The sequence below is a fragment of the Salvelinus sp. IW2-2015 genome, linkage group LG19, assembly GCF_002910315.2.
Source record: "Salvelinus sp. IW2-2015 linkage group LG19, ASM291031v2, whole genome shotgun sequence".
NCBI classification, from domain to species: Eukaryota; Metazoa; Chordata; class Actinopteri; order Salmoniformes; family Salmonidae; genus Salvelinus; species Salvelinus sp. IW2-2015.
The window spans coordinates 37,867,781-37,881,582 of NC_036859.1; the positions used below are offsets into that span (position 1 = coordinate 37,867,781).

General features: G+C 41.0%; 1 protein-coding gene and 1 long non-coding RNA gene across 2 annotated transcripts in view; one reads left to right on the top strand and one right to left on the bottom strand.

Annotated features, from left to right (window-relative positions):
• Nucleotides 1-5,447, bottom strand: part of LOC111978924 (voltage-dependent calcium channel subunit alpha-2/delta-2-like) — a 22,155-nt gene extending 16,708 nt beyond the window's left edge. Inside the window, exon 1 of the mRNA XM_024009173.3 lies at nucleotides 5,336-5,447. Within this exon, the coding sequence (XP_023864941.1) occupies nucleotides 5,336-5,398 (63 nt within the window). The 5' untranslated portion in view covers nucleotides 5,399-5,447. The remainder of the gene's footprint in view (nucleotides 1-5,335) is intronic.
• Nucleotides 3,884-12,550, top strand: LOC111978925 (uncharacterized). Its single transcript, XR_002879251.3, has 5 exons — nucleotides 3,884-3,966; nucleotides 8,049-8,113; nucleotides 8,450-8,483; nucleotides 8,968-9,166; nucleotides 12,379-12,550. It is a non-coding gene; the product is annotated as an uncharacterized lncRNA (long non-coding RNA).
• The last annotated feature ends 1,252 nt before the right edge of the window (nucleotides 12,551-13,802 follow it).

Genomic DNA, 13,802 nt, shown 5'->3' on the forward strand with positions numbered 1-13,802 from the left:
CATGGAGGCGAAGTGAGTACAACACAGCAAGTAAAATAAAAACTTTAAAAAAACAATGGAATGGTTGGTTTGCAGTGGAAGAAAGTGCAAAGTAGAGACAGAAATAATGGGGTGCAAAGGAGCAAAATAAATTAATAAATAAATACAGTGGGTAAAGAGGTAGTTGTTTGGTAAATTGTAGATGGGTTACGTACAGGTGCAGTAATCTATGAGCTGCTCTGACAGCTGGTGCTTAAAGCTAGTGAGGGAGATAGGTGTTTCCAGTTTCAGAGATTTTTGTAGTTCGTTCCAGTCATTGGCAGCAGAGAACTGGAAGGAGAGGCGTCCAAAGGAAGAATTGGTTTGGGGGTGACTAGAGAGATATACCTGCTGGAGCGCGTGCTACAGGTAGTGCTGCTATGGACCAGCGAGCTGAGATAAGGGGGGACTTTACCAGCGGTCTTGTAGATGACCTGGAACCAGTGGGTTTGGCGACGAGTATGAAGCGAGGGCCAGCCAACGAGAGTGTACAGCGCGAGTGGTGGGTAGTATATGGGGCTTGGTGACAAAACGGATGGCACTGTGATAGACTGCATCCAATTTATTGAGTAGGGTTTTGGAGGCTATTTTGTAAATTACATCACCGAAGTCGAGGATTGGTAGGATGGTCAGTTTTACAAGGGTATGTTTGGCAGCATGAGTAAAGGATGCTTTGTGCGGAATAGGAAGCCAATTCTAGATTTGACTTTGGATTGGAGATTTTGATGTGAGTCTGGAAGGAGAGTTTACAGTCTAACCAGACACCTAGGTATTTGTAGGTTCCACATATTCTAAGTCAGAGCCGTCCAAAGTAGTGATGTTGGACAGGCGGGCAGGAGCAGGCAGCGATCGGTTGAAGAGCATGCATTTGGTTTTACTTGTATTTAAGAGCAGTTGGAGGCCACGGAAGGAGAGTTGTATGGATTGAAGCTCGCCTGGAGGGTTGTTAACACAGTGTCAAAAGAAGGGCCAGAAGTATACAGAATAGTGTCGTCTGCGTAGAGGTGTATCAGAGAATCACCAGCAGCAAGAGCGACATCATTGATGTAAACAGAGAAGAGAGTCGGTCCAAGAATTGAACCCTGTGGCACCCCATAGAGACTGCCAGAGGCCCGGACACAGACCCTCCGATTTGACACACTGAACTCGATCAGAGAAGAAGCAATCATGAAGCTGCTGAAGTTACAATGCTTGTGATGTAGAATATCAGGCTCCAATTTGTAAATAATTTTGAGTCACAGTTGAAAAGTTGCGCATGATACACTGATAAAAGCAGTGCTTTTTCAATATGTGAGAAATAGAGAGGTGTGGCAAGTGAGCGTGAGAAGAGGGTCAATTCATGTGTTCTCATGCCCAATGCGTGAAAGTTGGCAGCACTGTTAACTTAAGTGTTTTATGCAACCAGGCCCAGAGCCATGGAGCAACCCTTGAAAAAGCCCTATCACCGAAGCTCTGAAGCTTTGGACTTGTAACAACCAGATGGGTAAACTCACCTTCTGCACCTGCTTCCTGACTCCCTGCGCTGTGGAATAACCAATCAGAGATGCAGTAGACCTATATACAAATAATTGCCATATATTGATCTGTGCCGTTCACTTTGAACTGGACTGTGTTTACAGCATGAGCAATCATGAAGCTGCTGAAGTTACAATGCTTGTGATGTAGAATATCAGGCTCCAATTTGTAAATAATTTAGAGTCACAGTTGAAAAGTTGCGGATTGATACACTGGATAAAAGCAGTGCTTTTTTCAATATGTGAGAAATAGGAGGTGTGGCAAGTGAGCGTGAGAAGAGGGTCAATTGCATGTGTCTCATGCCCAATGCGTGAAAGTTGGCAGCACTGTTAACGTTAAGGTGTTTTATGCAACCAGGCCCAGAGCCATGGAGCAACCCTTGAAAAAGCCCTATCACCGAAGCTCTGAAGCTTGGACTTGGTGACAACAAGATGGCCTGCTGTGGTGGAACAGAGTGAGCATGTGGGTTGCTAGGGGAGAAGAGGGGGGGAGCGAAGGTGGTGGAGAGCTTTGTAGGTCAGGAGGAGGATCTTGTATTCAATCTAGTGGGAGACAGGGAGACAGTGGAGTTCATGGAGGACAGGGGTGATGTGGTGCCAGGACTTAGTYTMYGTGAGAAYTCYGGCTGCYGAGTTCTGAACCATTTGGAGCTTATGGAGGGAGCTTAAGTTGAAGCCTGAGAGTAAAGTAGTCGAGACGGGAGGAGACCTGACTTTGGCAATGTTGCAGAGGTTAAAGAATAAGGATTTGACAGTCTGCTGGATGTGGTGGTCGAAGGAGAGGGTGGAGTCCAGYATYGTGCCAWGGTTYCYTGCATGGGGGGAGGAAGAGACAGTGGTGTCGTCAATGGTGAGGGTGCCATCTTTGGTGAGGATGGATTTGYTGCCTATGAGGAGGWGTTCCGTTTTAGCACTGTTGAGCTTGAGGAAGTTTTGTTGCATCCAGGTTTTTATTGCAGAGGCATGATTCAATGTGGGTCAGAGGTGGGTTGAGGAGGGATTTGGTGCCTKGGTAGATCTGGGTGTCATCAGCYTAGCAGTGAAAGTTAAGGTTYAAGTGARMGAGYATCTGACCAAAYSGGGATGTAGATGGTYAAYAGTAAGAGGCCCAGCACAGAGCCTTGGGGGACACCCAGTGWAACTGCAGRGAYTCTGAGATGTGGCCATTGAYGGAGATGTAGSAGGTCCGGTTGGTGAGGTAGGATTGTAGCCAGGAGACTACAGTGCCCTCAAKACCCAGWCCCTCCAGCCTGCTGAGTAGGATATGATGTCTCACAGTGTCAAAGGTGGCACTAAGATCAAGGAGAATCAGGATGTTGAGGGCACCAGTACCAGCAGKGGTGAGGAGGTCACTGATGACTTTGAGGAGTGCATGATGATGGTTGTGTGAACATTTACTGTTGATATAATCATTACATCAATAGGGGATGTGCTTCGTATCATGACCCCCTGCTGAATCTTTTATACGTTACAAATGCAGACAMTCTGCTGGTAGGGTGTGTTACAGTAGTGTTACCTTGACGCTGTCGTGCCAGGGAWGGTCTCGCTGGACACGTTCTGCTTCACTGGCCAGCSTCTGCAGGTTCAYGTTAGAGAACAGKGAAAACAAAAGGTCCTGCCCTTTATTTTGAATGGGAGGGWTATTTCAAAAAATGATATTCACATTATTTATAACAGGGCCTGCCATGTCAAATAGTGTCCACTGCCAAATGGTTTCCACCCCTGGGTCAATTAGCTGTTAGCGTRTGTTGCTGGGGACGTTGCTAGAACCTGTCAAATCCTGACCGGCCTACGCAATGAACCAAAGCGTCTGTTGCTATGCAGCTTGCTATACTGGTTGCTATGCTGGTTGCTAGCTCTATTTTACCTCATAGTGCTCACGGAGGACGGAGGACAAGGGCGGTTCTGGTTCTATTTCACCTCATAAGCCCATTTCTAAAGTAGCCTGGATGAACTCTATACGTACTGGGAGTTTCAGGACAAATTAACCACACAAGTATTGTGAGAAACATAAGCATATTATATGACAGCAGTTCACATAATATAATACTGTAAATATTTATGTTAATAGTTCATAGCACTGACCATCTCTTTTTTTGTCATTGATAAAATATAAACAATTGTGTTCATAAATGGTCTGACTTCATAGAAATGTAATGGGTTTAGAAGACTATAAGAGCTGAGTGTCTTTCTGTGTAAACCACATAACCACCTGATGTTCTTATTTGTAAAATAAAAGTGAAAGTAAAACTATGGTCCCTCTATTACTATAATGGCCCCATTTACAGGAAATAGCTAGAGAAATAGGAGAGCTAGACAGCCCTCCRCACTTGAKTTTCACTTTCTGTTGTGCCTTTATAAATAGGTGCTGGTGCAATCCTTATTTCAGAACTATATCAGAATCTCAYCCTCAYGAGGAACTAGTACCAACAAGGTAAGTCTATTCACATTTTTTTAATTCATTTTTTATATTATCTTTTATAAACAACTTATTCTTCTGATAGGAAAAATTGGTAGACCTGATCGATATACAGTACAATATTTGCATTGCAAAAGGAAAAATCTAATTGCTATACTGCAATGTTTGTAGAAGCTGTCTATAATTTGTGCAGAAAGGAAATCTGTAACCTTGTCTTCTATTGTTCCTATACATCTTCTACATTATGGGGCAGTTTCCTGGACATATATTAAAACTATACAATAAATGTTTACTGTAACACAAATGGAATTGTAACTTGCTAAAAATGCATCCCACCTGTCTTTGCTTTCACAAACACCTGAAAGCTGGTTTGGGGTGCATTTTTTGTTACTAAATATACTGAACAAAAATATAAACTCAACATGTAAAGTGTTGGTCCCATGTTTCATGAGCTGAAATAAAAGATCACAGAAATGTTCCATACGCACAAAAAGCTTATTTCTCTCAAATGTTGTGCACAAATTTGTTTACATTCTAGTTAGTGAGCATTTCTCCTTGGCCAAGATAATCCATCCACCTGTCAGGTGTGGCATATCAAAAAGCAGATTAAACAGCATGATCATTACACAGGTGCACCTTGTGCTGGGGACAAATAATGCCACTCTAAAATATGAAGTTGAGGGAGCGTGCAATTGGCATGCTGACTGCAGGAATGTCCACCAGAGCTGTTGCCAGAGGACTGAATGTTAATTTCTCTACCATAAGTCGCCTCCAACGTCATTTTAGAGAATTTGGCAGTGCGTCCAACCGGCCTCACAACCACAGAACAGGTGTTACCACGCCAGCCCAGGACATCCACATCCGGCTTCTTCACCTGCGGGATTGTCTGAGTCTGAGACCAGCCACCCTGACAGCTGATGAAACTGAGGAGTATTTCTGTCTGTAATAAAGCACTTTTGTGTGGAAAAACTGATTGGCTGGGCCTGGCTCCCCAGTGCCCCTGCCCAGTCATGTAAAATACATAGATTAGGCCCTAATAAATGTATTTCAAATGACTGATTTCCTTATATGAACTGTAACTCAGTAAAATCTTAGAAATTGTTGCATGTTGCATTTATATTTTTGTTCAATATAGATAAATGTTTTATTGGAAACAGGCTATCAAGTAATTTCATATGCCATGGAATATGTTAGTATTGCGAACGCAATGTGTACATTTTGTGTGAAATATCCAGTAGGGAATCCTGGATTAAGAAGCATTTTCAATGGAGATTCACTACTGAACTTGCTTTTAGCCCAGGACCGAGCTAAATCTGTGTCTGTCAAACTGACACTAAATGTAGTGATTTTTTGTGAAATAAATAAAGTAAAATTGCTGACTTACATCAAGTGCTTTGCGTTTCTTGGCCAGTAGCTTCWCGATGTCTAAAGCTACCTTCTCCACCATCTCATAAGGAGAATTCTTTACCAGGCTGAACTGCCTTCTTTTCTCATTGTAGATCTGCAAAAAAAGTTACAAAATTTGAGTGCAGTTAAATGATAGTTCCACTTATGTTGTACATGTACTGATTGTATTACTGCATTTAACATAATTTGCAACAGTTTCCGATCCTTGAGTACGTGGACACCTACTTGTCAAACATTTCATTCCAAAATCATGGGCATTAATATGGCTTACCCATTTGCTGCTTTAACAGTCTCCACTTTTCTGGGAAGATTTTCCACTAGATGTTAAAACATTGCTGCAGGGACTTGCTTCAATTCAGCCACAAGAGTATTAGTGAGGTCGGGCGCTGATGTTGGGCGATTAGGACTGGCTCACCGTTGGCGTTCCAATTCATCCCAAAGGTGTTCGATGGGGTTGAGGTCAGGGCTCTGTGCAGGCAAAGTCAAGTTCTTCTACACCGATCTCGATAACCCATTTCTGTATGGGCCTCGCTTTGTGCATGGGGGCATTGTCATTCTGAAACAGGAAAGGGCCTTCCTCAAACTGTTGCCACAAAGCTGGAAGCACAGAATCGTCTAAAATGTCATTTTATGCTGTAGCGTTAAGATTTCCCTTCATTGGAACTAAAGGGCCTAGCCCGAACCATAAAAAACAGCCTCAGACCATTATTCCTCCCTCACCAAACTTTACAGTTGGCACTATGCATTGGGGCAAGTAGCGTTCTCCTGGCATCCGCCAAACCCAGATTCGTCCGTCGGACTGCTAGATGGTGAAGGGTGATTTATCACTCCAGAGAATGTGTTTCCACTGCTCCAGCCAACGCTTGGCATTGCACATGGTGATCTAAGGCTTGTGCGCGGCTGCTCGGCCATGGAAAACCATTTAATGAAGGTCCCGACAAACAGTCTTTGTGCTGATGTTGCTTCCAGAGGCAGTCTGGGACTCGGTAGTGAGCGTTGCAACTGAGGACAGAGGATTTTTACACGCTTCAGCACTCGTGTTCCTGTTCTGTGAGCGTGTGTGGGCTACCACTTTGCCGCTGAGCCATTGTTGCTCCTAGACATTTCCACTTCCCAATAACAGCACACACAGTTGCCCAGGGCAGCTCTACAGGGCAGAAATGTTACGAACTGACTTGTTGGAAAGGGGGGATCCTATGATGGTGCCACATTGAAAGTCACTGATCTCTTCAGTATGGGCCATTCTACTGCCAATGTTTGTCTATGGAGATTGCATGGCTGTGTGCTGAATTTTATACACCTGTCAGCAACGGGTATGGCTGAAATAGCTGAATCCACTAATTTGAAGGGGTGTCCACATACATCTGGCCATGTAGTGTAGCTACTAGGGCCGTGACGATACCAATATCACAATATTCCTTAGTATCGTGGCAAGGAAACAAAACATGAAGRGGATTAAACTTCTTTAGGAAAACAYCCCTAATGTTGGAAACAAACATCATTATGTTGCCATTCAGAGTCACATGTATTTATTTTTCAAGCTATAGCACACTATCTTACATACAGCAGGTATTTAAAGGACCAAAGGTCTGCTTCGTATTTTCATTTTTGCCATGGAAAAAATATTGTAATACTGGTATCCACCCAGCCCTAATAGCTGCAGTGCAGACATGACATACTATTCAACCCAAATAGTATTTTTTTGTTCCAGGYTTGAGTTAAAAGGTCCAATGCAGACGGTTTTATTTCACTATCAAATAATTTTWMGCTAACAATTAAGTACCTTTCTGTGATTGTTTTCAATTAAAATGGTTAAAAACTAACACAAATAGCTTCTTAGCAGAGAGCAATTTCTCAAGCAAAAATGTTGATAGGACTGTCTGGCAGTGGTCTGAGTGGGGAGGTGAAAACTATRTGTTATTGGCAGAGAGGTTTGGAACGCTCTTTCTTATTGGTCTACTAACTAATTTACCACCTGGGGATGTCACCAGGGAGGCCAACACTCCATCCCACCAAAACAGGCTGAAGTTTCAAGCGGTCTTTTAAAACAGCTCTTACACTAAAAGGACATTATCATCAATTTCACAGTATTCCAACCTCAAAGTGTGTTTGTATATATAAAACACAGGAAAATCACATTTTTGACTGCACTGGGCCTCAAATTCCACAAATTAATTTAGAAATAATTTATTTATATCTATAATTTCGATTTAATTCAATTATAATTCCATGTCAGTCTTTGAATTTAGATAACTCAATTCCTCTCCATTCCAATGTTAGGTAAATTCCAAGAAATCAATTCCCAAATCAATATTAGGTCACAACAATTCCACAAATTAAAATTCAATTCCCTCAGGCTTTCAGATTGATCATGTGACTGTTCAGACAGCCTAACTATACTGGAACTATAGAAATACAAATCCTGCAGTCAATGTTTTATACATTGCATTAACTGGGAAARGTAATAATACTGAATTCCAATTTAATTCAATTCCAGATTAAATGTTTTACAATTCCGATTAAATTCCAATAAAYAAAGTGCATGCAGTCTAATTCTAATTCAATAACTTGAAAGATTGTTGAAATTGAATTCAATATAAATTCTCCCCTTCCATCAGTGAATTCAATAATTGTATTGGAATTTCTAATTAAATTGGAATTGACCCCAACCCTGTTACATTCCCTCTCAGAAAAGCAAACATGGGTGGAGAAGAATCAACGCCACCACCACCACCACCAACCCCACCAAAGAAGGGTAAGAGAGAGATGACATATCTGTAAAATACAGTCAACCCCTGATAGTTAATATAAGGTGTGAGTGCAAATTCTGTTCAAGCACAGTGCATCGGTCCCAATTCTTTTGACTTGTTCTGGGAACCTGCTTACACCGTTTTAGTGCATGCATTGACCACAGCCCCAAGGCATTACATATATAGTACATACCCTGTATCATACCCTGCCTACTCTCATTAATTATGTGTCATTGTACTCAATCTTCAAATTCTTTTGAAAATAAGAGATGGGGGGTGTTGGAATGTGGAAAACAATAATGAACTAATTTAATCAAAATGTGTTCCATGTGTTCACACAGAATTTGACCAACAATGGAGGAAAACATGTTGGAGGTAAGTACTGTACTGACTGACCAATATGGAGGATGAAAGAGAAAGTAAAACAAACGTTTAGGTTATAATAAATCTACATAAGGTTGTGTAATGGTGTGCTATACTAAATTGCTGATATCAGTTTTCCCACCATCTTAAATTAGTCCTGGTGTTATCTTGATACAATATCCCTGTACATAATTATACGCGTCTATGGCCTCTTGTTTCAAATGCTAAATGTTTGAGCATTTGTGGCACAAAATCCATGGCAAGTTAATGGTACCGAAATTAGCATTTTCCACGCTTCATGTCATTCACCTATAAGTAACTTAATTGAGCTACACAATCAATTGAAATACTTTAGGATGATTAGGACATGAATCATGCAAAAACAATCGGTACCATTGATTTCATTGAATCTGTGCCACAAATGCTAAAGGTTAGCATTTGGAAACAGTGGCCAGGTAACATAAAAAATACAGGTACTCTTCATTGTCTCTCACAGTAAAGGAGAGAGAGACCACATGGTGGTGAACTGAGGAACTTTAAACTGAGTGATCCTGACGTGGGTCAGCTCAGATGCCTGCATTTGGACCAGTCGGTGCAGGAAAGTCCAGCTATCAACTCAGTCAACAATGTCTTCCAAAATCGGATACAAGTAGTGCCCTGGTAGCTTCTACCATGGCACAAGCTTCACCATGACAGTAAGCTGCAGTGCCTAATACATTAACACAGACACAATGCAGGCATGGGATATGCTACCTAAATATCTGGTACATTAAAACAGTATTTCATGAGCTACAAACAGGCAGAGACTTGAAGAGGATACAGAAACAAAGAGAGGTTGTCTGCCTGCTAATTTAACTGCAAAACGTAGTCAATTACAGGGTGTAGGTTTGCAAAAGTAGGACCATGGAAAAAATAAATACACTCAGACTGTTGGAAACTTCAATAAAAAAACAAAAATGGAGACTCAGATGCACAAATGTAATAATTTACATATTTTTATGTGAAAGGTGCATAAAGAAAAGGGACAAGACAATGAAAGCACACAAATCTGTCTATAAAGAAAATATAAATGAGTTGAATTACATCACATAATCAAGACTAGATAATGCAAAGCATGTAACTACACAGTAGAATACAAAGTAGAAATGTACACAGTAGAAATGTTATATTTAAGCAATAAGGCCAAGGAGGTGTGGTATATGCCAATATACCACGGCTAAGTGCTGTTCTTAGCACGACGCATCACGGATGCCTGGAGCAGCCCTTAGCCGTGGTATATTGGTCATATATCACAACCCTGAGTGTGTATTCTATTATAAACTGGTTACCAACATAATTAGAACAGTAAAAATATATTTTTGTCATAACCCATGGTATACGGTCTGATATACACGGCTGTCACCAATCAGCATTCAAGCTCGAACCACCCAGTTTATAATATTTATTCTACTGCTTATATATCTTTGGTAAAAACTGAAACGTTGGTGCATTTTTACTTTATGCACATTTCGGGGTATTGTGCTCTAAATCAATTTATAGAAAGGGTCTGAGTAAAGGGTCTGAACTTATAGTACCAGTTCAAAATTTGGATAACACTATCATTCAAGGTTTCTTTATATTTTATTATTTTACATTTTAGAATAATGGTGAAGACATCAAAATATAGAAATAACACATGGAATCATGTAGTAACCAAAAAGTGTTCATAATAAAATTTTATATTTGAGATTCTTCAAAGTAGTCACCCTATCTTTGATGACAGCATACTCTCAACCAGCTTCATGAGGTAGTCACCTGGAATGCATTCAATTAACAGGTGTCCTTGTTAAAGTTAATGGTTAGAATTATTTCCTTCTTAATGCGTTTGAGCTAATCAATTGGGTGTGACAAGGTGGGTATATTCAAATGATAGCCTTATTTGGTAAAAGACCAAGTTCATATTATGGCAAGAACAGCTCAAATAAGCAAACAGAAACGACAGTCCATCATTACTTTAAACATGAAGTCAGTCAATCCAGAAATTTCAAGAATTTGAAAGTTTCTTCACAGTCAGTCGCAAAAACTACAAGTGCTATGATAAAACTGGCTCTCATGAGGACGCCACAGAAAAGGAAATCAGAATTACTTGCTTCATTTGAGTTAACTGCCTCAGATTCAGCCCAAATAAATGCTTCACAAAATCCAAGTAACAGACACATCTCAACATCAACGTTCAGAGGAGACTGCGTGAATCAGGCTTCATGGTCGAATTGTGGCAAAGAAACCACTACTAAAGGACACCAAGAAGGGACTTGTTTGACCAAGAAACAGGAGCAATGGACATAGAACGGTGGAAATCTGTATTTGGTCAATTTTAGATCTTTTGTTCCAACCGCCGTGTCTTTGTGAGACGCGATAGGTGAACGATGATTACCACATGTGTCGTTTCAACCGTGAAGCATGGAGGAGAGGTGTGGTTTGTTGCTTTGCTGTATCATTTAGAATCAAGGCACACTTAACCAGCATGCGTACACAATTGCTGCACACTGCCATCCCATTGGTTTGCGCTTAGTGACTATATATTGTTTTCAACAGGACAATGACCCAAAACACACCTCCATGCTGTGTAAGGACTACTGCACCAAGACGAGGATATGACTGCTGCATCAGAATGACCTGGCCTCCAAATCAACCAGCCTCAACCCAATTGAGATGGTTTGAATGAGTTAGACCACAGAGTGAAAGGAAAAGCTCAGCATAGTGGAACTCCTTCAAGAGTGTTGGAAAAGCATTCCATGTGAAGCTGGTGTAGAGAATGCCAAGCGTGTGCAAAGCTGTCATATAGGCAAAGGGTAGCTACTTTGAAGAATCTCAATATATAAAATATTTGATTTGTTGAACACTTTTTTTGGTTACTACATGATCCATGTGTTATTTTATATTATCAAGTTTGATCTACTATTATTTACAATGTAGAAAATAATAAAGAAAAAGAAACTCTTGATGATGATAGGTGTGTCCAAACTTTGACTGGTCTGTATACACAAACACACACACAAGTAACCACAGACTTTTCTACTATTGAGGTGACCCCCTTTTGCCCTCAAAAACACCTTCATTCGTCAAGGGTATTTTCCTAAAGGTGTCGAACAGTTGCACAGGAGCTGGCCCATTTGACTCAATGCTTCCACAATGTGTTAAGATGGCTGGATGTCCTTTGGGTAGGACCATTCTTGATACACACGGAAATTGTTGAGCGTGAAAAACCCAGCAGCGTTGCAGTTTTGAAACCAACCTGTGCGCCTGGACCTCTACCAGAACCGTGTTCAAGGCACTTAAATATTTTGTCTTGCCATTCACCCTTTGAAGGCACACATACACATACCATGTCTCAATTGTCAAGGCTTAAAATAACTTCAACCTGTCTCCTCCCCTTCATTACACTGATTGAGTGATTTAACAAGTGACATCAACAAGGGATCATAGTTTCACCTGGTCAGTCTGTCATGGAAAGATCAATCAATTGATTTGTCACATGCAGAATACAACAGGTGTTGATTCACCTTACAGTGAAATGCTACTTACAAGCCTTAACCAACAAGCAGTTAAAAAAATAAGTGTAAGGAAAAAAATAGATAAGTGAAAAAATTACAAATAAATTAACAAATAATTAAAGAGAACGTAAAATAATATGAGGCTAATAAGGGGTACCAATACAGAGTCAATGTTGGGGCACCAGTTTAGTCGAGGTATTATGTACATGTACTGTAGGTAGAGTTCAGGTGAAAGATCAGGTGTTCCTAATGTTTTGTACACTCAGTGTATATATTTGTTGATCTCTGTCTCAGTTTGGTATGTTTCATGTGTGTAGGTATTTATCTTTTCTATGAAAAAAAGATACATGTTAATCATAAAAAAGTATTTTCAGTATGAACACACTACATTCAAGGCCGTTCAGGAGAAAACGTCTTCCTTTGCATTCAATGATGTCATGGGTGAAACACAAAAAAAGTGGTTCACCCTGATGACTCATCAATGCTCTGAAGGCCATCTACCAGAGGGCTATGAGGTAATGCAAAAGTCACACACACACACGCACGACACACACCACACAACTAAAAATCGATATTTTATTTGGCCATGTTCATTCTTCCACCATATTTGGACCAAAAAGGAATTCATTCAGAATCCAAGCTTAAGTGACAAAACTCACTGCCTGGTGAGTATTGTGTCAGCGGACAATCATCTCTCATGTCAAGAGGAGGTACATAGACAAGATGAGGACATTCAGGAGAAAGCAGAGACTGTAGTAAGTACTCGTCTTTAAACTCTGTTTCTCAATGGTAACTACAACTATGGCTGGCGATAGTTGTCACTTTCAGCTCTAGCTCTTGACTTTTCACTATTACATGATACAGTGTTACTTATGCTAGTCCTTCTATTCATTAAAATATTCATTTCTATGGCAGAATCCCTCAAGTTGTTGTCATGACCATGCCAGACAAGGCTTTGTGACTGGTGACACGGATGTGAAGAGAATCTTCTACAGCAAGCAATCAAAAGAAAGGTAAATCACATGACCTCAGACCTGATCAAATTTCACATTGCCTGGACAAGTGTTTTAACATGTCAGCTAACCACATAATATGATGAGGCAATCTGATGCCCAACTGCACAGTTGATGTGTCACGACTTCCGCCGGAGTCAGTCCCTCTCCTTGTCCGAGCGGCGATAGGCGGTCGACGTTACCAGCCTTCTAGCCATCACCGATCCACTTTTCATTTTCCATTTGTTTTGTCTTTGGTGTTTACACACCTGGTTTCAATTCCCCCATTACATGTTTATTATTTAACCCTCTGGTTTCCCCCATGTTTGTGTGCGTGTTTGTTCTATGTTGATGGCTGTATCTGACGGCTGGTATTTTGTTGCCGGGTTTTGTATTTACGCCCGTTTATTCGTGGTACCGGTATATTTCACGCACCGTTGTATTGTTTCTATACTGGTGTTTTTTCGTGTATTTAATACCTTGTCCACGCATCTCAACTCTCCTGCGCCTGACTCCTTTTCACCAGTTACCCAAAGCCTTGACATGATGATGTGGCACGCAACCATTGGTTGACGCAATGCAATGTCTGCGATGTAGTCAGCCATTATATCTTGGGTGTGCTGACATGATTCAATGATCATCAAATTGATCCTGCCCTTTTTGTCTCCAACGTTTTTCAGATGGAGCTCTGCAGTAATGAGCTAGGCCTTCCCATGAACTTCATCTTGCCGGTGAAGAACTACCACGAGGAGGGGATGCTGGATAACGACATGGARATCCTGATACTGAACGCCATGACTCAGATT